Here is a 24,681-nt window from a genome sequence, read left to right on the forward strand (position 1 = left end):
TAATAGCACTACTTTTAATACTTTGTGTTTATTGCATAAAGCGTTTCAAAAACTACAACCAGTCGAAAGTAAATCATTAGACTTCAAATAAACATTTGCACTGCTTTATTTGGTTGATTTAAACTGATATTGCTTGCACAGGACAAATAAAGTGCGAGTTTCAGGGTCCAAATTCACGCTAATAACCCATAATTATGTAGGTTGTCTAGTTTGATACTCGAGCAATAGTCAACTAACATATATAAGCTCCAATCTACTCTGGTATCTTATCCCCATCATCTTCAGATGTTGGGGACGTTTTCTCCTTGGCCACCTCTGACTATGTGAAGGTTTTCAGGGAAATTATTAAGATATTTTAATTTTTTTTTAATGTCTGCTGTCCGATATAAACATACGGCAGTGGCACATGTGTATCATGGCTGCATGTGCTCTGCATCCTCATAGTCTGAAAAACAAAGAAAACACAATATTTCAAAGCTGACACATATGATCCAATCGTGCTCATGATATTGCAACAATTCTATGTTTCTGTATTGTTCTCAAGGTGTCTGTATTTGTTCAAGAAGACTTACATAGTGTGCAATTGTTACTGCACCCAAGACGTAGCCATTTTAGAGAATGTCACACTTTAGGATCCTTTTTGAGCTACCTATAGGCATTTGTCATTCACTTGAGTTCTATATGGAGATTCCTAACTCCTCCAGTAATCCATGGTAACAGTATAATGCCAATACCAGTATCAAGGCAATACCAAAATGCTACCGAAAGTAGGCCGGCGAATAAAAGGTTGATTCTCCTGATCGAAAGTGAGATACCTTCTCTACTTTGCCAAGTAATCTTTTCCCACTTCGTAAGGATGTTAAAAGTTCCGAAAATTTCTATTCCAAGTCCCAAAGCCTATGCCAGATCAATAACTTGTGTTGATTGACTACTCTACATTCTGAATCATCTTCAATTTCAAAATCTACATCATTAGGCCTGCCATTCCTAAGATCTTCATCTTGATCCAAATTATCGAGCATATAGCAGTTTAAAGTTACACTGAATAAGCTGAATGGGGCATTGGAACTATATCTGATAGTAAATGGAATGTTTATATTTCTTGCCATATCCTGCAGTTTGCATCATATATGTGTGTGAAATATCCTCGGATGGTTGCTTCCTCTAATCAAAAATGGGAGAAGCATCGGCCTAGATCAGGGGCGGGCAACTTCTTCAGTCGGCGGGCCGGATATAGGAAAATTAAGTACTTGGCGCGCCGGATTGCTGAATCGATACATTATTCGCACATTTACCCAGTTATACAAAGAAAAAAAATCGTATTTAATGAATGTATTTAACCGAGAGCAATGTCACGTCAAAGTCCTTTCTCGCCGATATTGACGAAGACAATGTGGATTTGAGAACAGCATCGTCATGAATATGAAGCCGCCATCTCTGATCAATCAACACAAGGTGCAATCCTTAATTAAGATTTCAAGGCGTCTGATAAGCCCGGTACCTCAAATTTACCAAGATATCAATTCATTCGGGTTGAGTAGGTGACGAGATTGCGTCGTTGTTCAACTATGTGGCTTATTTTATCTCGATATTGAATTCATGCGGCCCGCGGCCTCTACGAAATTTAAGAAGTGGCCTGCGACCCGTTTTTGAGTTGGCGACCCCTGACATAAGCGGTATCCTACAAAAGCTTAGAAGTGTGCCGTGCTACAAGTCGGCGGTTGCGGAATCAAAAATATGAAATATCGGCCTGGTGCAAATAACCATTGTAATCGACAAACACCATGATTACCACAAACGACATTACGGTTGAGTATATCCCGTAAATGCCGATAATGCAGGTTTTCCCGCTTGTCGAACTTGAGCGTAAGCTCCACTCTCGCAAGCTGCGCATGCGCATACACATATATAATAACGTACAGTCACTAAAATTTGACGCAGTAAGCAAGTAGTGGGGAATCTCGACAGACTGGGGCCGCAAGCCACAGTATCATGTAAGACGGAAAACTGTCCGCGGGCCAGACAAAATCCCTTCGCGGGCCAGATTCGGCCCTCGGGCCGTATGTTGCCCGCCCCTGGCCTAGATCGATACCGCTTCATTTATTCTTAATAATGCAATTGAACCCATGGCTAGATAAATTATTATATGGTAAAAGTGTGGATTTTTATATGGTATGGAAAACCAATATGGCTACATTTTGCAATTTGCATACTTTGGGTATATGTCGTAGAGCAAAAACCTGACGTGATAGAAGAAAACCACTGGCATTTCTGGAATCAACACGCCAAAATTAGCCGAAATCAAGTGCAAAATCTAAATCAACAAATTTTTTGTTCAAAATTGTTGCCCAGTGTAATATAAAGCGACAGCATTTACGATGTCGTGATGCATTCGTCCTCTCGCATGGTGTCTATAACTGATTATTTAATTACTATTGTACAATTCAGACCCAGAACAAAAACAATTTTATTCAAATATTTGAAAATATAATTCTTTTCTTCTTAGTACAATAGTAAATTACATTTTCACGATGTTTGTGGAATGCCAGTCTGCAAGGTCCCGTCAAATAACGCCTACTTGGAAAATATACATTGAAGACCCAAATTGATGCTGTGACCCGCGGCGCTATCAAAAACTGTGGAATTGGCCCGCCAACACATCTGAGTTTGAGACCTCTGCTATAGATAGATAATTACAATATGGGAGTAGGTAGCATCATATTACTCAATACCAGCATGATTTTAATTTGCTCATATTTGAACAGGTCACGGTGTCACTATAATGTGAGTCTCGTAAATTTGTTATGATTGATGATAATAGTTAAACAAAAGTTAAATTTCGAGCGTTCGCACGCGGAAATGGATTGCATTATGAATGATCTCGCGCATCGCAACCTATACAAGGCATAAAAAGATATTCAATTTATTTCAACACACAAATACAATTTAGATTGCAGCATGAGGAAATACCATTTAAGCCATTGACTGACGACGAACCCTTTGTAGTTATGATACAAAGGTAATACCGCTTATATGTGTTGCTTATATCGAAAAGCGTTCAAATCAAGCCGAAATACGACGCAGGAAGTCGGAGCAATGGCCTTGTATTCAATACTCTTTGCGGGATTGACCTGGACCGCGTTGCTTGTAGATGTATGCTACTCTTCGGGTATGTATTAACCAGCGACCTGTGTGATTATGGACAATGTTTATTAGTGATGGTGCGAAACCCCGGAAGGTTCAGTTTCGTGTGAACGCGAACCTTTTTGAAAGTTTCTGTGTGAGCGTGAACCTATGACGTCACGTATTGTCATACCGCTACTTCCAACACTACATTTCTATGAAGTGATTTATTAATGTACATTGTACGTACACTGGGGCTGTTCAAAAATAACTGTTTTCCTCGGATTCCAGCCATTCACGGATTAAATTGTCAGGTTACCCAAACAATGGCTGCACACCAAATTTGGTTCAATTCTAACAAGTATAAGACTCCGCAGATCCAATTAAAATTTTAATTTATTGGGCAAAATCAAGAAGAGAAATTTTCACATTTTTTTGTCAACCCCATGAAATTGTTGAGCTACCTTCAAAGACGATGCAAAACAAATTAGACTCAATTCTAACTAGTAGAAGCGGAGTTATTTGAGTTTTTCGTTGATAATTCTCGGATTATCCTTGGTCGGTGGATAATGGGGTTGACAGGAAAATTTGATTTTTTTTTAATTTTCCCAAATAAATTAAATATTTTAATTGGATTCGCGGAGTCATATATTTGTTAGAATTGAACCAAATTTTGTGTGCAGCGTTTTTTTAGGGTAACCTGACAATTTAATCAGTGAATGGCTGGAATCCGGAAATAAGTTATCTTTGAACAGCCCTAACGTACACGATACTTGGCGACAACTCAGGCCACATTATGTCACAATGCTGAAATACATGTTGACTTTTTAAACGTGGACAAATTTATCAACTGTTACAATCAAATGATATAATAATCCCATAAAATCCATGTCACCGTCGCTTTGCCAACAACTTCGACGAGAACTTGCAAGGGAATATAAGCTTGAGATTAAACGGTCTGGGTCACACCATCCCTGATATTTACATAGTTGCCCACTATTGAAATTCCACTTTCGCTAGCGAAACGATATGAAAAGCATGATCCACGGAATGCGTGAGCTCTGACATTGTGCTCGATCTTGCTCGGTGCAATCTTGAGTCACGCATGAATGTCAAAAATAAATTTTAAAGTTGTATTTCCATCTGACTGGACGTATATCAGTGAGGAATGCATATACTTTCGGACTCGAATCTGACCAAAACGTATCAATTTTGTGGCTGGTTCTGTATTGTGAGCAAATAGTTGCAGAGCTTCGTTTCGCTTTCATAGTTGGAATATAATTGAATATGAATTTGATCCAGTATCGGTTTACAATCTTGATGCAACCATTTATAAAGTCATCTACTTCCGCAAAGTCTAATTCAAGTCAACCTCTTAATATTTATTCAGATGGCTTTTGCAATAGAAACTACATCAACGGACATTGGACCTCAGCAGGGAATTGTGAGGTCAGTATCAACTACGTTTCGTAGTTTTTTCATCAATAGTGCATAAAATAGCAATTTCTCGTGAGCTTCAGACTACCCAATTTCCAGTAATACAATCTCGCATATTGTACTATGATTTTTGCAGTGCATCATTCTAAACCAATAGACTGCTATCATTCGTGACTGACGCATTGTAAACGAACATTGCGTATTGTTCACGGATCCCACCGTCCCATGAGCTGTCAATAGAGTCATCAGCACGACATCTGGTACCAAATTTCGCTGTCACACTATTTTGAGTCTATGTGAAAAAGTAAATGCCCGATTTCGAATGGAGATGTATCCGATTGGTAAGAAGGCGCAAACGTGGTAACGTATAAAGATTCTACTACAACCTGGTATATATCTGGATATCAAATTGTGCATTTGGATGATTTACATTTCACCAATTGAAACTGGAATACGCAATGGCATGACGTTTTTGTCGCCATGTATGAAATTTTAAACTCCTACTGCTGTGCTCATCACTACCATTCCTCCAGGGCGGAACAGCGCTTGAAAATATTATGGCCAATTTGAAAACGCTATCGGAAGAAGAAACTGCTTACACCACGCATTCCGGTAATTTCGCTATTTCTTCGGTTATCATATATTGAGGATACTAGCGAAGTACCACTTCCATCACGCTTTGCCTCATAAACGTATGTCAAAGGTGGAAAAAGCTATTTTCGATACCTTTTTTTATGAAAGTTGCCAGTTTGAACCCATTTCCATTCCTTTATCGTTTGACATCTCCAACGGGGTTGAAACAGCGGACGAACACCCCAAGTAGCACCTTGTAACGTGGACTTTGAATAACGAGATACTTATTGTTCAGAACGATATACGGAACGATGGGGTCAATCGGGCAAGGTGGATATGGAAGAAGTTTCGACAACGACAACTCTTGTTGGGATTCCTTCAGGCAAGTCGTGTCAATCAACTAGCACAAGAGTGGGAATCCTCTGGCCGCCTATAAATTATTGTCCGGCCGTCTACGCATAATTGAATTAGCAAGTGTTGGCGGCAGCAATTTCAATATACGAATATACTCCCAAATTTGTGAGATTTACGATGACGCGAGTTACGGTGACTTGATTTGTCTGTGCAAATATAGCAATATCCTTGTGATATGAGTACCGCCTTACAAATGCGAGACGCGGAGGAAATTGATGCGCCCGTGAAGAAATACCAATTTGGAGTCGTGAACGTCTCATGAAGGTTTTCGTGGTATACCTTTGAGCTTTGTTGGTATATCGTTTGACCAAACCAAAAATCTTTACGGGAGTTTAAAAAAACAGCATGAAACAAAGTGATTGAAAACAACTCACAGATTCATCACCATTACATATGTGCCAAAAATTGTCGAAGAGAACCCCTGTTGGTGCAGGGTGGACCAACAAATTCTCTGGTCCGACTCCTATTCGACGACTACTTAGTCATATACTTGAAGCTGGCGAGGTAGCGTGGTGGTATGATCCCCAGCTGCAACAGCAATGGGTTGCGGGTGCGAGTGCGACCGAGGTCGACTCCAGAATTCCTACCTATATAAGTGTTAAAGGTTTATCTAGACTCTTCCTCACGATCTTATCCGGTCAGGTCATGTTGTGCGGCCGTGATGTGATTTTAGATTTCGCCAGAACATTAAGAAAAGCATTTTTAAATGGTGAAATTGATTTCAGTTGCAAAAAATCGCGAAAATTGCTCTAATCACAGCACAGGTTTTGTGGCCACAAGAGCTTGTCTGCGAGTACTTATTGGATGACATAAACATGATTGTAATATGTAATAATGGCGGTGTGGGACAATTTCTGATTGCATTTAAGTTGAATTTTCCTGTTTTTAGAGCAACCGATTGAAAGCAGAATAGCTGTTACTACAGTTGGACGTGAAGTGGTTTCGACCGTCACCATCGCAGGCGACAATAGTACAAGTGAGTGCAGTGATATACCTATCGGCGGAGTGTATTCTATGCGTAATAACGGAAATCACATATCAGCTATCAACCACACCAGCTTGAATACCATAATATTGTTTATCATACCTATGGACCAGTATTTCTCAACCTTTTTACCGGTGGTATCCCTTGAATTGCCATGAAATTTTTCTGGTACCCCCTATCCAGGATTGAAAAGCAGATTTTGAAGCACCCCCCATAAAACGTTGGTCGTTGGCCTCCGTATAGGGTTTTCAACACAACTTCTGTGGATTTGTGGAACAGGAGAAGTAGCAGCGGCTGAAGATGTTAATGTCAAAGGTTTCACCTTCGTGCTGCGTTTTAGGGTCCTAATGTTTATCGCAGCCTTGGGTCTTGGGTCTTGGTCTTTCTGGTGCGGAAGTTACGACGAGCGCCGAAATGCCTGAGTGTGATAGTCCCGCACCAACAGGTTTCACACCACTGGAATAAAGCACCCAAATAGTCAGAAGTCACCATTCTCTAGTAAATGCGAAAAATACTAGACTCATTTCTGTAACTTAAGTTATATTTTTATTATTAGCCCACTCTGATCTTGTCGTAGGGGATGGCACAACCAAATTGAAAGCAAAAACTCTCCTGAAAGAAAATCGCGCGAAGCGCGATGAAAATATTCAAGTTGAAGAAATTCAGCGGATAAAATCTCACTTTTATGTTTATTTGCAAAATAATTGATATCATTAAATAGCGGATGATTTCACACTGCATCCCTAATTCCTACCTTGGTGCCTCGCACCCCATGTGGACCATGGAGTTTTGAAAAGTTTTGAAATTTGAATTGAGTGCAATATTAATCCATTAAAGTACTCACATATGACATATTCGACCTGCGAAATAAATTGAAAGAATTGGTAAAGTATTAATTATCCACATTGAACGAGATGTAGGTTGTCCGATTTCAATAATCGATGTACAACCATATTCTTCATCGACAGGCGTCGTAGTATGTTGATACAGACGCTTCCTTCAGCTGGCTTATACGAAATATGTGTTCGCCCTACGAATGTACTGATTATATCCAAATACAAAAAACACTTACTGAAATACTGTTTTTTAAATTTGGGCAACCATCATCAATAAAACATGGCATCTCCATTTCAGCTTGCAACGAATCAGTCTTCACATTCACCGAGGAGAACCACATTGATTACGTGCTATACGATGGTACTTTACCTGAGATGTCATCACTCACAGTATGTGCCCGGGTTAAGCCTGACAAGAACAAGGAGTTTGTGAAAGGATCGCTCATCAGTTACTGCGAACCGCACGGAAGCGATTGCAACACATTTTTCGTGTTGCTGCACTCAAATGGATCACGCCTCTTGCTCGTTTATGTCAACTCACAATCCTATCGGTTCTCGGGGGCTCCGTTCATAACGACTCCTTCGCATTTGTACGTAGTGGTGCAGCCATACGAAGTTGGCTACTACATTAACGGTACTGAGCCAATCGATAGAATCGACCGAGAAAACGATACGAATATACCTACTGGCGGAGTGCTGATTTTAGGACAGGATCAAGACGGCAAAATAATCGGAAGGTCGCCAGGACAGCCTAAAACTCCTCATCAGGGATTTCGAGGTGAAATTAAAGGACTGCATCTGTGGAAAAGAGCTTTGAGTACAGCTGAGATTGTGGATCTGCACCGAGCGAGATGTAACTGCGCTACCTTCAACGAATCCAATTCGATCGTACTTGGGCACGTGACTTCTCACTACGATATTTGCAAAGGTTGAGACGGCTGCTTTTATGTTGCGATTTGAATTCTTCTTTGCTATTCATGGACATTTTAAATTTTGATAGTGTCTAAGCAAGCTTCAATATTTACTGTGCACATACATAAGATTTGATGCGTCATTACATCTTCGTCTTTGCGAAGACACGTGACCAAAATTAAATAATTCGCTCTAAATAATTTCGAATGAGTATGAGTACCACCATACCAACATATTTGGTAACATAACCCATAGAAAGAATTTTCATGTCTTTCTTATCCAATAATTATACTTCCAATCGTTTTGATCCGTCCTATAAATCGCTATAAGTCTCTTGGAATCGTGGATTTAGTTTATGTTTATTTACTTTAACCTCAAATTCTGAGTCAAGTCTGTTACAGAGCTGCGCAATGTGCGGCCCGTAACGAGATTTTGAGTTGCCTGCGAAAAGTTACCTGGAATTCATAACCTAAAACCTACTTTTGAATGTTATTCCGTGGACTAATATCGTATGCTGTGTAAACTAAACCGTATACTCGCTCATTATGAAGCCTGTTCATTGATGTGCCGTAATTGCGTAGCCTGCGTTCGTCATACGGGAAATTATGATTCAAAATGAGCCAATGTGCCGTAACAATTAAGGTCCCAAAACGTTACTGTTTCCATTTAGCTTAGTTCAAACCTTATTTGTTGGCATTGTCACATTTACAACTCTCTGTGGTTCCAAAGCCCTTATTCGAAAAACAGGTCAATCAGTGCTCGTGATTAAACGATTAACGGCCGGGCATGCATGTCAACAAGAATGGTGAAAATTCCAAGAACATTCGGAGCACAAATATTTGTTTACTTGAGTCAGGGGTGTACCAGTTCCTTAATTTGTGGCGAGCAGGTTGTCGTGGAGTAGATTTTGAGTCGGTAGAATGCAGTGTTGGGATGACTCGAGTCATGACTTGACTCGAGTCAGACTCGAGTCACCTCTTTCGTATGACTTGACTTGACTCGAGTTACTTTGCTCAAAGGACTTGACTTGACTTGACTCGGCGTATCAGAAATGTGGATTGACTCGTGACTCGGAGCAAAATTCACGAGTCAATTTCAAGTCATAAAGTAAAAATCACCTTATCTTGCAAATGTTCAGATTGTTCTCCAAACACTTGTGTAACCCACGAGAGAGACCGATCATTCAATGACCATGCGTTTTACTGAGCCTCCAATATTCTCTCACAAATATATTGACCACAAACGAAGTGATCGAAGCTACATCTTACGTTGTCGTTAACTAGTAGTAAAGTAATTTAATAGCAAAATATCTATTTCTGTTGTCTGTTCTTACCTCAACCGAACCTCTTGTTTTATTGAAATTGAAATCGAATATAGTTTATATACTCCCCAACCATTGGCGCAGACTCGAATTGTATCATATCAATACGTATAAATGGGTACTGTATTACATTTTATCAATTCATTTCTCGATTCTCTATCTAGGCTGGTAACTATAAAATGAGGCTATGCAATTACTTACGTAGTTTAACAGTTCTACGTATATGTGAGCGATACAGCCTCTTATTGCAAGTATTTTTAACTCTATATTCGTTCATCTGTTCAGAATCAATGACCAATCAATCTGTTATTCAAACACGTAGCGAAATGCAATGACGTAATCATGCTTCATACTTCAAAAAGGCAACTTGACTTGAATTTTGACTTGACTCGTGACTTGACTTGACTTGACTTGACTTGACTCGACTTGACTCGAGTCACCTCCAAAAATCGAGTGACTTGATTTGACTCGAGTCACCTTCGAAAATCGATTGACTTGACTTGACTCGAGTCAAAATGTGCAATGACTCGAAATGACTCGTGACTCGAAGGTATAGTGACTTTATCCCAACACTGGTAGAATGACAAAAAAGATGAAGACAGACACTCGGCTAAGGGAAGGTGAATTCCGGAAACACTGCTACATCGACAACAAAGCAATTCAGCAAGCTGCACGCTGCTCGGGAGGCAGCGACCACGACAAGCCTTGTATTATCCTGAATACATTTTTATGTCTTGATAAAGAAAAACGTGTTTGGAGGTTCAAGAAGAGTTTCAAATGTATCATGTTTACCATCGTTATGAATTATGACGGCGAATAAATTTTTTTTTTGATAAATTAATTGTGATTTTCTCATTGCCTAATATCAGTGCCTCCATGAGCGGCATGTATAAACAATGTATTTCCTTGCTTTAAATGTAGAAATACAATTAATACGCCGCAGAATATAGTTAAAACTTTTGACTTGGCCTACAATGTAATATCTGCTTTTAATATGGCCCTAAGATGGAAGATAATTGGAAACCCTTAGTCCCTAAGGAAGTTTCGAATAAGTGGCTATGTCTTCGACTGGATTAAGCGATGACTACGCGACGTTGCTCCTTCTCGTTGCCTGTGGCAGTGTGAATCACGGTAATGCTATCATTCCAATAAAAGCGTAAATAATCGATACTGCAGCTACACTACTACGCAAGTGATCGTGCCTGAACAGTTCTCATAATCGCTTTCATCAATAGCATGGATAATGGACATGCGCTATCAGAGGCGCTCAGTAACAGAGTACTTCTACTTTTTCAAAGTACACAGGTAGTTTCCCACTACTTGCAGTGATTCATCATGTAAATGTAAGTTTCCGCTATATCGAATTCGTAATAATTTGTTATTTACTTACTATTCTCGGGTAAAAGTGCTATATTCCTCAAATTAGAGATAAAGACTGAGGAATTATAGGGCTGATTTTATGTTGTACCAAGAAGAATTTAATTCACACAACAGCAACTAAACCCAGATTTTTTTTCGCGCCTCGCGCAAAGATGATGTGCAGTGACGATCATGTTTTCACATGATATTAGGTAAATATTAATTTACATAGCGGGTTGCGTGGTTCCGTTCACAGCGCATTGTCCCCCATATGGCATGATTCGTCACATCAAATATGGCTCATCACAGCGTTTGAAACTGCCGTTTCGCAATCTAGCATCTACTTATCGTAGCCTATTTTAGCAGCACTTGGCGTGTCCTGATCTGGAATAGTGGTATCTGACTTTTTTAAGCGCTAAGTCCCAACATTGGTATGTTTTAGCTTTGAAGCTATCCGGAAAAAAAGACATGAAATATGGTGGTGATCCGCAATTAGGCAATAATTTCTTTAATCTGATTAGTTCCGCTGTACAGCATATTGTCTCGTTATCGATACCTTGTCATTCCATTCCCTTCTGCTCTGCTGCCAGACATCTTGCTTAAAGCCACATTGGTTATCTTAACTTTAATAAACCTTAAGTCATGTTACGACAACGCAATAGTCCGTTTTCGACACTAACTGTGGTGCCTGTTTCAAGTTGGAACATTCAACACAATACATCAGTTACGTAGGCCTATCTATGAGAATGCGCAATGCAACTAGCTCGAATATGGACTGTAGAAAAACAGTAGCTGGTTGTGTATCAGCAGAAATCCGCAATTTACAATCCTCTTGTAATACTGCGATACATGATACGTTTTTTACGTTTTTTAATTCCATCGAAAGGCTTGACCAGCGAGATAAGCAAAATATATTACAACCGAGAATACATTTGAAACGAATTCTAAATCGCGGTCGTTTCAAGATCCATCAGCCTCCATGACAGATGACATTCCTATCAACGATTACGCCACTGGTGGCGTACGAATTAGAACTATTGAGAGTGAAAATTGCGTCATCTGCGCAATTGCATTGACCGGCTCCGTACAAATGTTCAATTTCCGTTGCGTCCAAAGCTTTATTCCAAAGTTGAAATCCGGTCATCTCACCAAGGAAGCCATGCGAGCGTTCGGACGATGGGTGATTTTGACCAACAACCAGCACGCCACCTCCTCGTATGCTTTTCATGCCCGTAAGGTCACGAGTTGTGAGTGTTCCATTAACGTATGACGTAGTCCAAGATTGGCTCATTGAAATGCACATATGAGTTTCATAAATGATTTCAGGTAGAATTAAAAACATTGGTCGCTGTCCCGGGACTGCCACACGCAATGTCCTTCCAACCAAATAGATCGTCATGTCGCTATAGCTATGATGTCTGTTTATCCGGTAGCTAACTAGGAAACCATAAACCGGATTGCGATCATGGACCTTCCTCAGCCAAACGCATACAGTAAGTGACGTAATGTTAGGCAATGTATCTGCGTATTGGACGTAATCCAAATGTCCGGTTCTCGGGAATAGGATTTGAGAAACGTTGCATCCTGGAATATTTGCAACATATTATTCGAATCGGCTATATTTAGATTCTATCATCATAGTCTTAACACCGAAATAAATAGTAAATTATTATCATTATTTTCAGCCAAATAATGTCACTACAATGTCTGCAAAGGGATACTATGGTGGGGATTGATTGAATTCACGTGTTTAACGTCGCAATGTTATTTCCTTCTCGCACTTCGTTCTCGAAACAAGCTGATGTTTTCAGAGAAACTGTAATTATTGACGTGACAAATGAGTGCTTTTACGAATAAACACAGAGAAGAAAAGTGTTTGAAACGTAATGATATGTTGTATCGATTGCCAAGTTTATCAGGGCCATGGGTCCGTCACTTTTGTCAAACGACAGGCATCTCATCAACGGCGACGATACAATCATTGACAATAAACCTTAAATTCATCGCGATCGCGGCATTTTGACCCACTTCTCTTCAAATTGGTTTTGATGAAACAATTTGTCTATGCCATTGTTAGATAAATATGGCTTTTGTTTTGTTAAACATGAGTAAATTCGTTTCCAGGATTTCGTATTGCTAAGCTGGTAGTAGAATTTTGGACGGGACAAAATACAAACATTAATTCAAAATGAGATTTTACCCACATATGGCTGACAGTAGGCCTACTCCTTCGTTGCAGCTGTAAAGGTATGTCATTATAACGAAAAATACAGTAACTATGTTCATATCGCAGAAATGATGACTGCAAACTTTTATGTTGCACCAACGCGTCGTAGCCAGAGTAGCGAGTCGGATCATTTTAGTCATTAAAAGTTAGAGTCGCACTTTTCATCGAGTCTCAATTTTCTTGCGGTACAAGACTGGGTGCGGATAGGGAGTAGCTACTTGAAAACTCACTAATTCGTGAGTCAGAGTAGAGTCGTGAATTTCAAATCTGCGGTGTCGGGAGCAGAGTCGGGAAAACGATTTGAAATCTAAGAGGATATCGGATCAAGTCACATACAAATAGGCCTATATATCTCTAGAATATTAGTGGTGTTAATGAAAGAACCGGCATAATTGAATCAGAATGAGATCTGTCAAGCTCATCAGCATCATTATGACCTGAGATCGTAATTCGGAATTTTCCTGGGTTTGAGCTCTTTTACTAGGATACCAAACCAACTCAATCTCCCGAACTCAACGGTTGAGGAAAATCTAATTTAGCTTTGCTAGTCTTGTCAGACAGTCACTATTTGGATGGCTTACCTGTAAGCTTGTAAGCTTTCGAAGTTGTCGCTGCGTGACTTTTTAATACCGTCGTTGTTGCCACTGTAATAATCGTCATCGTCGTTGCTGTTGGTAATGTTGATGCTTTTGTTGTGGGTGTGGTTGTTACGGATGTATGTCTTGTTGTTGGTAGTGCAGTTGTTATTGTGCTAGTAGGATTCGCATCTAAATCCCGGACTGTTGTATCCCCTTCTCTATTCGTCACGCGAGTTTCAACTGACGCTATATTTCCTCCTGCCATTTCAAATACTCTTTCCAGCGCTTGCAAATCCACCGCATCTGCTTAGAAATATTCTCTATATGAATGATTTGAACAATCGATTCTAATCATAATAATAGCATGAGCAATACTGTACTTCCAATCAATAATGAAAAGTTATGAATTGATCGAGGAGAAGAAATGAATGATTATTATTTATTTAAATATATTAAGAAGAAATCAATTTACCCAGAAATTAAAGATGATTATGTAGGAAACTGACTTACCTAAAATTTCCTGTCAAAAGAAAAGATAACAACTGACAATACAATTTAGGCGAAAAAGTGAGTATTACCAGTTACTACCACCAATGGGGATACGAGAAATCGTAATATACTTCACCACTAGGTTATATGAGTGTGCACGCGGGTCAGTTCCGACATATGGAATATGCATGAAGGCAAGATTTCGGGGCCGAACTTGTTAGCCTGATATTCACCCTATCCTATGCTGAAAATAGGTGCTAAGTGATGTTACTAATATAGACAACAAGTAAATATATCTTAAATTCTCAAGTTTTTTCAAGTCATTGTATATTTTTGCAAGTCCTGTCACTTGATTTTTAAGTAAAACGAGTAGAGCTAAGTCGAATGTTTATAACACAAGACATTATAGAATCGATAAAACCAGATATTACTCAAGCCATTACATTTGGACAGAATACTGGCGCTCTTCAGAGGTACTCCTAAGCAACTAGCATAGAAGTGAAAATGATATTGTTTGTCAACAATCGTGTCACCAAGCATGACGTCACCGCCATGAAATTCAAATATTCGATTTCATTTAGTCCTGTCATTGAGGAAATACAGATAAAACCTTTCATGGTACGGAACTATTTGCAGTATATTCGATATCCAGCTTATAAATAGTATCGATATAACCTAAGATTCGACCTCGACAACTTACTATGGTCATTTGCATTGTTCCACAGGTAGAAGTTGATACAACGCGGTCTGTAGAATATTACTCAAATAAGCATTGCTAAACTGAAGAATTCTACGGTATCAAGAAAATTATGTATAATATAATAGGGGTCCAAGAGAGACATCACGAAATGGCAGTGAAGTGATTTGTATAACACAGTGTCGGGATGACTCGAGTCATGACTTGACTCGAGTCAGATTCGAGTCACCTTTTTCGAATGACTTGACTTGACTAGAGTCACTTTGCTAAAATGACTTGACTTGACTTGACTCGACGCATCAAAAATGTGGATTGACTCGTGACTCGGAGTTATATTCACGATTCAATTTCAAGTCATCAACTAATCGGTGTCGATACAAATCATTGTATCTTGCATACGGTCGTATTGTTCGCGATACGCCCGTGTAACCCGTGAGAGCGACTAATTCAATGATCGGGCGTTTCACTGTGCCTCCATTGTTCTTTCACAAATAAATTGACCGCAAACTAAGTCATCGAAACTTATAGCGTACGATGTCTAAACTAGTATAGTAAAGTAATTTATTAGAAAAATGAATATATCTGTTTTCTGTTTTTACCTTTACCAGACCTCTTGTTTTATTGAAATTGAATTCGAATATGGTAATTTTTAAATGGGTAATGTATTGCATCTTATCAATTCGTTTGTCTATTCTCTGTTTTGGCTGGAAACTATAAACTGAGGCTATGTAATTACTTACGTAGCTTAACAGTTCAACGTATATGTGAGCGATACAGCGCCTTCTTGCGTGTATATTTAACCGTATATTCGTTCATTGGCTCAGAATCAATGACCACTCAATCTGTATTTAAGACAGCTAGCAAAATGCAATGACGTAACCATGCCTCATACTTCGAAAAGGCAACTTGACTCGAATTGTTACTTGACTCGTGATTTGACTTGAGTTGACTCGACTTGACTCGAGTCACCTCCAAAAATCGAGTGACTTGACTTGACTCGATTCACCTTCGAAAATCGATTGACTTGACTTGACTCGAGTCAAAATGTGCAATGACTCGAAATGATTCGTGACTCGAAGGTAGTGATTTGATCCCAACACTGGTATAACATAGCCCCATGAGACTCATTCCTATTACTTCAACGCTGGAGCATACTTTGTTATCCATACTCACAGTATTCATTTTATTATTGTGGATACGGATTTCGCTCCATAAAGCGAAATGTAGATCAATTCCTAACAATTCCTACCTATGAGTTGAGTTAATAGCATGACTATACCATAGATCGGGCTGTCAAACATACACCCCGCGGGCCGCATATGGCTTGCCAGACCATTTCATCCAGCCCGGGAAGCACTTTCGAGTAATGAAATATGCTTTTCTTATTCAGCACATTTCTATCAAAAGTTGATATTTGAATGCGAATGGTCAAACCGATGCGTAACGTCATATGAAAATATTCACGGCCTCCTTAGAAACCCGAATGAGCATTAAATAATAATGCCACAAGTCCCACCGTCCGCATTTAGAACCTTGCCTTGCTAGCAAAATATACAAAGAGCCAACCCCACACCACGACTAAAACAAAGGGAGCATGTAAATATATCAACTTATTTCTGCGTCATACGCCGGTTGGCGACACTGTTTCTGCGGTTTATGGCTGTAACTAATCAGTCTTCCATCGTAATATTTACAATTTCGTTTTGTGCGGCTAAAGTTGTTGCCAGAACAGAGCCCATATTATCTGCAATATAATGTACAATGCATGGGCTTGATAGTTTATCATTCCCTTGAAAACAAAGGCATGGATTCCGAAGAAAAACTTGGCAATCATTTAACTGGTTCGGACCACCATCAATGAAAAGATTTGAATCAGACCCGCGATCCAAATTATATTTGACACCCCCAACACCAACAGGTTATTTTGAAATGAAGCACCTTTCAAATAAATCCTCTCTCGAGAGAACTTTCACCGCAGTGCGATTTCATGAAATGAAATTTAGTTGCTCAGCCGAATAGAGATCGGGTAACGAATACTCTGACAGTGCGACGATGAAAGGATTCCAAACAAACCTCTTACAATCGGAATTACGACTGATGATGGTATAATGTGAGACGGATAATGACGATAGGATCAATTGGGTTCTGTCCTATTCCTGTCCAACGGGCGCAGTGATAAGAAATTAAGCTGTTGGTGTGAACTTATATGCGAATCGTAAGACCATATTAGGCACATATAACCTAATATCTATGCAGATCTCACTTACCTCCTAGCCGAAGTATCAAAAGAGCTAATAACAACTCCGAATTCATGCCTTTCATTTGCAGATTCGAATTGATGGGATAACACGCATCCTTCCAATTTAAAGCGTTCGAATATAACGTAAGCCTGGATGCCACACGCATGATATTCTCAAAGTTAATTCCGGACGGAAGCCCTCATTTCCTACGATCAATCATAATCATGCTATGTAATTCGGAACTATATTAAGGGATATAGTTACTGCGACCTTCATGGATAATTTTCGGGTTGGGATTGAGATGACGTGAATATCAACAACGCACGGTAGATATTAGCATGGATTTTTAATAACGGGTTGGAAAGTTGCGGTGATATGATGCTGTTGATTTTCAGGGGGAATTACCACAATTCAATCCAATGTCACTCTTTCCTAGTCCCCAAAGACCTTGAGAAAGCGACTTGGGAAAAGCTTGTGTATCCAATGTACACCCAAATCTTTTAACAAATAATTATCCTACATAAGGGGTGGCCAACCTTTTTGTTATTCACGGCAGCATTTCGATGAGTTATGTAGCCTCCGGCCGCATTCCAGGACATGGTTCGTAATGAAGAAACTGGACGCCATATACCTATATTTAGGGCTGGGCAAAATCGAGTACCTGTGTGATTCGATTCTGAATCACGTAATATGCTTCGAGTCGAGTAATCGAATATCACTCATTGTGACGTCATAACAGAATGGAATACGTCAAAGTTCAAATATGTACCCGTGCCGTTTATGCCAGCACAGAGGATATAATGCCTGTTATCAATCTCATAAATGATACTTTGGTATTTTTTCGACCATACCAATTTCATTCCACTTGGTGACACTGTTGTGGGATGATCATGATTTCGGAAATTTGCTACGTCCAGTAACCTTCGTACCTTTGTACTATTTGTTTCGTATGCTGCGATACCGCCAATCAAAATTTCAAAGCTTCAACAGTGAAAATTAGTAGCGGAACTATGATTCTCGTTGATAAATTAACTTTTAGTGGCGAGAAGGGCATAATTTCATTACTCGAAAAAATCGTCTTCTACTACTCGACTCGAATCATTAAAATTAATACTCGATTCAGATTCGAGTACTCGAATCATTGTGTCCAGCCCTACCTATTTAACACTGTCCCTGTCCATTTTCGGTGAGCTCCAAACTGATTTCTTTATTCATATCAGCTTTCCATACGAACCAAAATCGCTAGTGGTCATGTGATGAAGAGATTCTTGGTTATGTGCTGGTCAAAAATTTTTCAGATTCACGAATGAATTTCGTCAATAATATTTGTATTTTCACATATTCCTATCAAACCTTTATCCTTTCTCAGCCCATGTGTTCAGATTCTCCGCATAGAGTTAATAGAGGGAGGGGTGTCCAAAATATACTTTTTCCCAAATTTATTCGGCATGGCTGTCAAATCGTCAGGCTACCTAAAATAACGTTGTACATCAAATTTGACTCGATTCCAACCACTGGAAGCCGATGTCAGTCAAATTAAGATTTCAGTCATTTTTGAAATAATAGTATTTACGGTGACCAAGTTCGTCAAACCGACATGAGCCAAAAATCGTGTTGCCTGTATGCCCGATGAGGCAGGGATGTCTTTTCGACTTGTTTCGATCTTTACAAGGGCCTATGGTGGTGTTTGGATGAAGACATCGCCAGTAAACGATTAAAAGATATGACACGGATTAGCAGGAAATTAGTCCACTTCATTGAAATAGACACGAGATAATTTCCCCATAGAGTACTTTACACACTGAAATTACCGACTACGACAAGGAAATGAACTGATAATTAGCACGCAAAATACGGTTAATTATATTTCTCAAGTGATAGTCATATCTAGAAGTATTTTTTGTCCGGTCAATTTGGACTTCATGAAATCTTTCCCATTTATGCAGGGCATTCCGATGTCTCTCTGCCCACTGCATTTCTGCCGTTGTCAATTGCTTATGCCTCCAATCCCCACACACTTCAGCTGGTCGAGAAAAAGTTGCGAGATGGTGCGATGATATATTCTTCAGATGTCACGCCCATGGGTTGCGAGTAAGAGTACGACCGAGCTCGATTCCTAAATGCCTACACATATGTAGTTTATCTAAGCTCCTCCTCGCGATCTGATCCACGTAGAAGGTGTCTTACAAAAGCCGAGAACAGAAGTGGAACGTGTTATCAGTGATAATAATAATCGGGAAGGCCATGCATGAATCACAATAAACATTACAAGTTTTGTATAATGACCACGCAGTACTATAACCAAAACATCAATTTGAACATCTTTCAATGTGTATCAGCGTATCAATGACAATGGTAAATTACGTGTTCAATGACATCAACTTTCACAATAGAATTAGATTCGTTGAAAGTCATAGTCGAATCAGGGACGCAGTGACATTCACCAACTGCGTATAACCGTCTTATTTTATTGAGGGATAGTTCTCTATTCCAGACATGAAATCCTTGCATCTCACCAAAAAAGCCCTGGTGGCGATTTTTGGTATTTGGTGGTCCCGGACTTGATCCGTTTATTTTCGAATCTTGATCTTGACCGAAAATGAGCACACCGCCTCCATTTATTTGTCCGGATCCCTCCTTCGTATATTGCCGATCTCCTTTTTGCGTACCATTGACGTAAAACATAGCCGAATGGGAATTCAATACGAGGCAAAAATGCGTCGAATACGTGATTACCGGTAAATCGCTTTCAAACGTAGTAGATCCCATTTCGGAGTTCACAACCAGACTTGCCGAGTATAGGGAGACCGTTGCGGCGTTGCAGCCTTTCGAACCTTCGGCGCAGTAGCTCATGAATGTACCTTTCACGGGGTGCTCATGATCTGGAGATCGAAGCCACATGCATGCAGTCAGTGACGTCATGCGTGGTAGAGTGCCACGATATTGAACGTAATCAAGATGATCTTTCTCCGGAAATGTGAATTGAGAGATAGAGCATCCTGAAATATCAATGGTACATTTCTATTACAGGAATGCGTGCCCCAGTTTAACTATTAGTGAGGTGGGTGTAAATTGCCCCTTTTATACGCTGAACGAAGTTATAAGGTATATGTAAGCTGAATATTTAAGCTTAGATAGGCCACCACAGCTAAAACAGTTGAATATGAGAATGAGAATGTTTACCGATTTATAGTTCGCTGCTTTTCCTAAGTTGATCAGTTGATCACGGTAAAAGTTCGCAATGTGTCAGGGAGGGTCATTATTTACTTGAAACGAGAAACGTGACGAGGAGGCGTAACTGTTGTTGGTTTGTACAAAATTGTAAATTATAATTCTTAGGTACATGTTACATGTTCGCTTTACGATACTGCAAATGCTTTAATGACGGTGAGGCTGATAACGGCAGAAGATTGCATATTTTTGAGATCCTTACTCCGCCTTTAGAGATAATGATCATGTGACGGAAAGAGCGTATAAAATTAACATGTACCTTTTACAATTCTAAGATACTCGAAAATAGATATTTTGACAATGTGATAAACGGCTCACCGCCTCTGTCGCTACAGTCCGGATCAACCAGTCGAGATAAATTGGGTGAAATGACTGGATGTGACGTGACCTATATTAGGTATTTAAAATGTATCTTGGTTATGAATGTGTTTTCGATATGCTGCAAAGAATTGTTATTTACACAATCCTCCTAGTATAAATATGGCAATGGTTGGGGAGCTACCTGCTTATACCTTATGATCCACACTTCTGGTCCAATACTATTCCTCTAGTCACGCTAATGTTGCGTCACTGCTTTCACGGTGATACGACACCATTTAAGCATGGTGAGGTAACGTAATTCGACCATCTGCCGACCCTCAAATCGCGGCAGGAAAGCACAAGTGCTGGCGTGTGCAGTATGTCCAGGCTATCCTCAAAAGCTCATGTATGGTTGTTAACGTTAAGTCTCGGGGCTCAGCCCAACAAAGTCATCTTTGTTTTCCGCCAAGTCACATGAATAGTCATTACATGAAGAACATTTAGACAAGCACATTTCTATTTCATGATAGCTGGCTATAGTACTTTGATCGGTGATACGACTCACCCATTATTAGCTGAGTTGAAGAGTTAAACACTGCCGAATAAAAAACACAGAGTAAATTTAGGTATTGCAGATTGCCTCGGTGCAAACACGGATTATAGCGTCATTAGATTATGGCAGGGCTGGCCAACTCGTGGCCCGCGAGGAGGTTTTGAGTGGCCCGCGAGGTGATTTTCGATATTAGGTACATTATCAAAAATGGATTGCCCAGATTGTGAACTTGCAAGGCCAGCCAAAAAATAGATTAACCTGTCCGCAACACTTGTGTTGATGACTAAAATATCAGTTCCGACGCATTGGCAGATCCATGGGCCGGTCACAATTTTGGTAGATCTTCGTATATTACAACAAGGTAGACGGTTTTGCCGTAGATTTATCTAAAGTAAAATTTTCTTCACGCTTGGCGCAATATGAAGTCACTCGATTTCTTGCTTTTAATACTGTTACGTAGCCTATCCCCTCCTGAAGATGGAAAAACGCCCAATGTACCAGATTCAGTCTACAACTATATTCGTAATTACGAGAGAAAGTATCGTCCAACATTCGACGTTGCGTTTGCGCTCGCAGAAAGACAGTCCACGATGAAACCTAGGCACAAAATGTTAGACGCAAGTTGGCCGAAGTTTTCGGTATCGATATGTCCAGACGCCGAGCAGTCATGTCATTGCAAACGGAGCCCAGCGATTAACAGCAGACCCGCAATCTACCCAAGTAACAATATTATTGATCCATGTACTTTGAAATTTTTTCGCGCGCGGCGCGGCTAGTGGCCCGCACAATGTTTCGACAATAGTATGTGGCCCTTTGGCCGAAAAGGTTGGCCACCCCTGGATTATGGCAACCGGGGTACTCTGAGTACACAGCGCATTTGTTCGTTAAAAGGTAAATACGGTATTTTAACTTTTCTGATAATCACTACTGCCACTGCTAGACGTCATAATGAGCGATATTCGAATGCCCATAATCGATTCGGAACCATACGATTTAAATGCTCGATTTTGCTCAATCCAATGTTACAATTTTATATCAATCTGCTCTTAGCTTTTGGTTACACATCAGCAGTTCGATAAAGGCAGTAACATACACTACCCTATACTTGTATTTTGATATAATTCGGTAGTATTCACACTATAACCTTTTGGGACTGCAGCCGCGGGTGGTATCGACTTTGCTGCTATAGTTTTGGTTGATGAAGAGATGAGTGAGCGACTGTCGTTTTCCTTTATGGTAGTTTCAATAGCAATGATATTTTCAGCTTCCCTTCCGAGTGTTCTCTCCAGTGCCTGCAAACCAGCCGCGTCTGTAGATCACAGAACTTTAGTTGAGATAAAATATGGTAGCCACGGATTGAGGTGGATAACGCGATTCAAATGTGGTGGTCGCCCGAAAAATACTTTACTCTGACCTTGTTACAGCACGCAATTAGATTTGCGCTTGTGATTTCATAATATCCTAGCCGTCTTCATCGCGCACAAGATACGACATGCAGGACATTTATGTAAACGTCAAATGCCCCATAAGTCACGCAACAAGGAGAAATAATCTTCAACCCGAAAGTAATGTCGACAAGGTATCATATTGACTCACTTGAAATATCCTGTCAAAACAATAGATACGAAGATCGAATGTCATTATCGCTATGAAGAAACCAAAGCTGAGCAAATGCTGATATGGTAAATTATTTACACTCTTTTAAGTCAATATATAATAAATGTATCGTAATAAACTCCCTTATCAACCGTTATGATTTGATATTCCCGACTTACTATTGTGATTTCCCTTTGCCCACAAGTAGAAGTTGATCGAGTGCGGTCTAAAGAATGTGATTAAAATGTTGATTAGATTTTGCTTTGGCGACAACAAATAATTAGCTGGGTATTTATACATAATTCAATTTGCAGAGTCATAGTGATCATGGTCGGTTACGTTCGGTTAACGTATGAACAAGTCTTAGCGCTTGAGGCTGATCGGTCAGACGTTATTACCAGGGTTGTTATGTCTCGAGTCATGTTTCGACACGAGTCGCATTATTTCGTTGACTGTAATTGACTCGAGTAATTTTTGCTGGCAAAATGAGTAGTGTATTGACTCGACTGGTGCTCAAGTCATTGCATATAGTCCGACCAAGTCATCTGACATGACAATTTCTAAATGGCTTATTCAAGACTCATATAGCAGGACCAACAATTGAAAAAAAGGCTCAGAAACTGTATGTTTTATCTGAATGATTATACAATGTATAATATAAATGCTTAGAGTGAAAGAAATGAGAAAATTTTGTTATTGCACAAACGTTTCACAGAAATGAGAAGAGTCAGGCTTGAACTCGCTATAAAAAGTACACAATAAAACTTGGACTCGAACTCGAGTCTGAACACTAAGACTCGGACTCGACTCGCTGCTGCCTGACTTGGACTAGGTCTTGACTCGGTGCTAAATTGAAAATGACACGACTTGACTCAATTCAAAACTATGACAGTCAAATTGACTTGTGACTTGATTAAAACCCTGATGGGCACATAATTCGCATCAGAGAGAATTTCATAAAAGCCTTGCTTGAGCTATGGTCTATATGCCGGTAGACGCAGAGTAAGCAACGAACGTACACGGGTATCGACGTAAGGTGAACATAAATGGCGAAACCACGTTTTATCAAAACCACATCAACAATAGTGACGTGACGGTAATCATAGGAATGCGCGGACATGAACGAATTACATTTAAAGACTGTATCCGTCGCGAGACGCGACACTCGTTTCTATACGTCCATCGGCATCACGGCATCTCTTCTACTTGTTATATTGACTCGCATATAAAGAAGGCAATATGATAAATTCATTATGCACTACTGAAGCTCCGAAGCGACAATCCGGCGTGGCTCGTTAACCACACGGCCCTTCTCATCAAGTGCGATGCCACAAACTTCTTTCAACCAAATATGTCACACAAACTTATTATTTACCTCCGAGATGGAGCATGAAACATGCGCACAACGCTACCACTTTAAAGTCTGTCATTGACCGATTTGAGCACACAAGATAACTTGCAACTTTACAATTTGATGCATTCTGATGGCATACAAGCCTGGATGCACCACTAATGATACTAAAGTAACGTTTATTCCGGAAGAAAGCGATCATTTCCTACGATCAGTCATTGCATAGGCTACTTAACTGACGATCATATTTACGGAGGTAACCACAGCGACCTGCAGGCGCTTGATTCCTAACATGATGATTCCCATTCTGTAAATAAAATGGTTACTGCGACACTGTACTTGAATTGGCCGTTTCAAGGTCGACAATCGAGGCAATCATTGGCACCTTAATTCAATACTTGATGGCTTTATACATACCGTAGTATTAAAGGTTCGTCTATAAGCTCCTCCTCGCCATCC

General features: G+C 39.9%; 2 protein-coding genes across 2 annotated transcripts in view; one reads left to right on the top strand and one right to left on the bottom strand.

Moving 5' to 3' along the window:
• The window catches only part of LOC145435498 (uncharacterized), a 64,416-nt gene extending 54,689 nt beyond the window's left edge, over positions 1–9,727 (top strand). The window contains exons 4-7 of the mRNA XM_080312778.1: positions 5,094–5,172; positions 5,429–5,515; positions 6,437–6,523; positions 7,667–9,727. Coding sequence (XP_080168904.1) covers positions 5,094–5,172; positions 5,429–5,515; positions 6,437–6,523; positions 7,667–8,301 — 888 coding nt within the window. The 3' untranslated portion in view covers positions 8,302–9,727. The remainder of the gene's footprint in view (positions 1–5,093; positions 5,173–5,428; positions 5,516–6,436; positions 6,524–7,666) is intronic.
• Positions 9,728–11,724: 1,997 nt separating this feature from the next.
• On the bottom strand, positions 11,725–24,374 carry LOC145436588 (uncharacterized). Its single transcript, XM_080313968.1, has 8 exons — positions 24,247–24,374; positions 23,051–23,097; positions 22,690–22,881; positions 22,420–22,584; positions 17,219–20,190; positions 14,948–15,001; positions 13,769–14,071; positions 11,725–12,544 (listed from the first exon to the last, which is right to left on the bottom strand). The coding sequence occupies exons 5-8, from the start codon at positions 17,355–17,357 to the stop codon at positions 11,931–11,933; spliced, it is 1,110 nt and encodes a 369-aa protein (XP_080170094.1). The 5' UTR covers positions 17,358–20,190; positions 22,420–22,584; positions 22,690–22,881; positions 23,051–23,097; positions 24,247–24,374; the 3' UTR covers positions 11,725–11,930.
• Positions 24,375–24,681: the final 307 nt, after the last annotated feature.

Source organism: Botryllus schlosseri, chromosome 3, assembly GCF_051294905.1.
Source record: "Botryllus schlosseri isolate E-star chromosome 3, Bs_hap1, whole genome shotgun sequence".
NCBI lineage: Eukaryota > Metazoa > Chordata > Ascidiacea > Stolidobranchia > Styelidae > Botryllus > Botryllus schlosseri.